Below are 3456 nucleotides of genomic sequence, written 5' to 3'. Positions count from 1 at the left end.
CCGGTGCTCTTTCCTGCCAAGGCAGGGGGTCGGACTAGATGATCTACCTAGGTCCCTTCCGACTCTAGCTACTATGAAACTATGAAACTATGTACCTGGAGCAGAACCTTTCTCCTTTTGTCCCCATTGTACCTAACCTATTGTCACCCTTGGCTGCATACATAACCCCCTTTTCTCATCTAGCCTTGCTCAGGAAGGAAACCAGGAGATCATTCCCAATGAGTCAGATCATCCTGACAGGCAGTGCATGATGAAACTTGTTTTTTATTATATCTTTCAGGTGCTGGAGGATCCCCTAAGCAACCCAGTGGCCAGTGACACTTTCTGGGCAGCATGCCTGCTGTTTGAGTTTTCAGTTGGCAGTCGAATGTAACTTGCATGCAGACATCCTACATTTGGCCTTCTGTTCTGTGGTTGCTCCTTTGTCATCAACAGGTTGTGAGATAATGGGAAAATTATTCAGGGAGAGAGGTCTTTTCTAGTAGTTGCAAAGTTTGTTTTAGCTATGGTTTTATAAAAAGTTTTATAAATAACAAAGACAAGACACCTGAGGTCCTTAAAGATCACAGATTTTTACTAGGACAATTCGAAGATGCATGGTTCATCGCAAGTGTTTGATCACTGGTTCTATGGAAGTTACTGTGTTCAGGTTTCTCCATTTTTATAACTGGTCAAGATGGTTCTGGCCCTACCTGTTTTTGTTAATAATGGAAATAATTAAACCCCCTCAGCTTACTGGGAGTAAAACATCAGAAATCTGCCAGGAGAGCAGATTTGTGTGGGTTTGTCAGGGTTGGAGAACCAGGAATGAAATCAGCTTTGATAGGAAGTAACTGCATACTAGTTTGGCAAATCTGTGGTCCTGCTTGCTGTAAATTCTGGAGCATTACACATCCTATTGTGACTCGGGCCACATACTTTGGAGTATGCCAGAATTTACAGTACCTAACAAAACTGTCATATAGGGAGAGATGGGACCGGCCAATGGGTCAGTGCCTAGCAGAAGGTGGATCTTAAATTTCCCACAAAAGTTAAGAAGAATGGAGGTGGGTCTGGGTAGCTGAATCCTTTTAGCCCAGATTGAGAATCCACAGCTCCAAATGGATAAGGAGCTTATTGGGAGGGAAGGGTGTTGCAGTCCTAATGGTCACCCTTCCTCCAGTTTGCAGAAGTCTGAAATTATGGGCCTAATTCTCTGCTGCCTTGTAGCTGATCACTGGAACTACCTCTGTACAAAAGTGCATGTCACAACCCACCGCTCCGGGAAAGTAACACCCTGTGGTATTGGTTTGGTGTCATTTCACATCAACTTTGCCTTTGTTTCATACAGATGAGGATGACAGCACAAGGTGTGGGGCAACGGAGAAACAGGCCCTATACATTCCCAAATGCTTTGCAAAGCAGCTTTTGGCCTGTACACTTCTGCAGAAGTATACAGTGTCTAACAGGAATCAGTAATCATGCTGCTGAGGCCTAGCACATTAATTTTAGGCAAACGCATATCTTAGACCCAGTTTCGATGTAGCCCTTGTGTCAGCGGCTCTCGCGGGAGAAGTTCATTGCTGACAGTTCCTTTGTCCCAGAAACCTTTCTCCAGACCAGTCTTACAGCACCTGGCTGTAGTCCCTCTCTTGTATTTTTTCCTGTACATCAGATGGAGAGCTCAGGGCTAGAACATGAACATTGAGAGAAAAGGGAGGATCCTTGCCCTCGGTTTGATATTGCAGCGAGGGGGGTATCATTGCACAGTCTTTTGAGAATTTTGCATAGTTATTTAATTCTTGAGAGATTTTGAATTAAAAAAAGGGGTGCTACTTTCCCCAAGGCTAGCTCTGGATGGCAGGACTGGGGAGGCAGGCACTCTTGTTCATATTGGTAATTAAGTGTGTTTTAAAATAAAGGTTATTAATAAACAGCTCTGTCTGAACACTTCATTTTCAACAGGTTATAATATAATATAAAATGAGAAGATATTAGAAATGCTTAACTCCACATTTGTGTCAGGGGCCCAATCCATCTGGACAATGTGGGGATCTCTCTCAGGAACCCATCTCTCTAGACCTTTCTGGAGTATTAATATCTGTACTGGTATTTGCTCATTATTTTCCTTCAGCTGCCAGATCTTTTGTGTTCAGTGCATTTGTGTTTGAAAGGGGCCATATGCATATGGTATTTGGTAAATGACTGAGATTTGGATGCGTCTGAGCATACATGAAGGTGGAAGCGGAGCTGTCACTTGGTGGATGCAGGGAGAAAGCATCTTCCAAATAATTTTGGATGTGTTGTCCCTGTCCTAACAGGCTGCCTTTGTGCTGTCACATTTAACAGCAGCCATCTAATTAGCCTGCCCCCCCCGCCTTGTGTAAAAGGACCTCTCTGCACGGAAAGGCTGTCACGGGTCACTTGCCATTCTTAAAAAATATATAAAAATAATAAAACGCAGAGCAGAAAAGCCGGTCCCTTCAGAGAGCTAGCATTTCAAAGCAAGTCCCGGTATTCCTCCCTTCTGCCACCTGATTGGTCAAGGATCCTGGTCTGCCTTTAGCAACAGAGACATATATATCCATCTCCTTTCTGATTGGCTGTAGCGTGCTGTCGAGCCATAGCAACAGAGGGAGATGGATCCGCCAGTCTGACGGATACTGCAGCTCTGTGCATCTTGCCAGAACAATAAGGAATAGGTGCTGGCTGCTGGCATCTAACGCGGGGCGGTAAAACGAATCGATTCGCTGCTTCCGCGAGAGGTTCTGGAATCTTCAGGAGACGTGGGGGGGGCATGTAAATTCAGAGCCCGATCTGAACAGGCGCCTCTGCTGCGAGCAGCAGGGAAAGGGCTGCGTTGTGATCTGTTACGCAGGTGTCAGATACGGAGTGCACACTGGGCTTACACTGCGGTAGCTAAGATCACAATCTTAAGCTTTGCCTGCTTTGGTTGGAAGTAACAGCTTTAAGGGCCTCTAGGCAGCTGGCACTGTCGTCAGCAACACTCTGAAATGTCTCTAAATGAGAGAAGCAAGCTCCTAGGAAAATTCATGTGGCTTCCTGATGCATGTAGACTTGTAGACTCTAAAGAGGGTATTTTATCACTTATCCTAATAATATTAAGATCCCACTCATTTTATGCCTGATTCATTCATTCTCTGGTAGATGATGCACATACACGGTAGCTTGAATGGTTACGCTTCGTTGTTATGGAAGAATGAGATCTTTAATCAGAGAGGGAATTCTGGTTGTCCTGCAACGAGGTATTTTTTTCAACACCACCTTTTGAAATACTTAGTGCCCAAAACCATCAGCCAGGAGACTGGATTCGATGGACCCCTAGCCTGACCCAGCATAGCAATTCTTATGATTCTTGTCATTCAAAATTAAATACTAATTACATACAATTTCCCCCCAAAAAAGCACACAGGCCAGGGCTTGCAGTTGCTTGAATTAACTGCATTTCTTATATTT

At 44.4% G+C, this 3456-nt stretch overlaps 1 protein-coding gene across 2 annotated transcripts in view; it reads left to right on the top strand.

Annotated features, from left to right (window-relative positions):
- Positions 1–1915, top strand: part of ANHX (anomalous homeobox) — a 20223-nt gene extending 18308 nt beyond the window's left edge. For both annotated transcript variants that reach the window (XM_019539169.1, XM_019539168.1), the window contains one exon: positions 281–1915. In XM_019539169.1, the coding sequence (XP_019394714.1) occupies positions 281–373 (93 nt within the window). In that variant the 3' untranslated portion in view covers positions 374–1915. The remainder of the gene's footprint in view (positions 1–280) is intronic.
- Positions 1916–3456: the final 1541 nt, after the last annotated feature.

This window comes from Crocodylus porosus, unplaced genomic scaffold (genome assembly GCF_001723895.1).
Source record: "Crocodylus porosus isolate Cpor-Errol unplaced genomic scaffold, CroPor_comp1, whole genome shotgun sequence".
Lineage (NCBI taxonomy): Eukaryota > Metazoa > Chordata > Crocodylia > Crocodylidae > Crocodylus > Crocodylus porosus.
The sequence above is the reverse complement of the archived record's forward strand: the minus strand, read 5'-3'. Positions and strand labels throughout refer to the sequence as shown.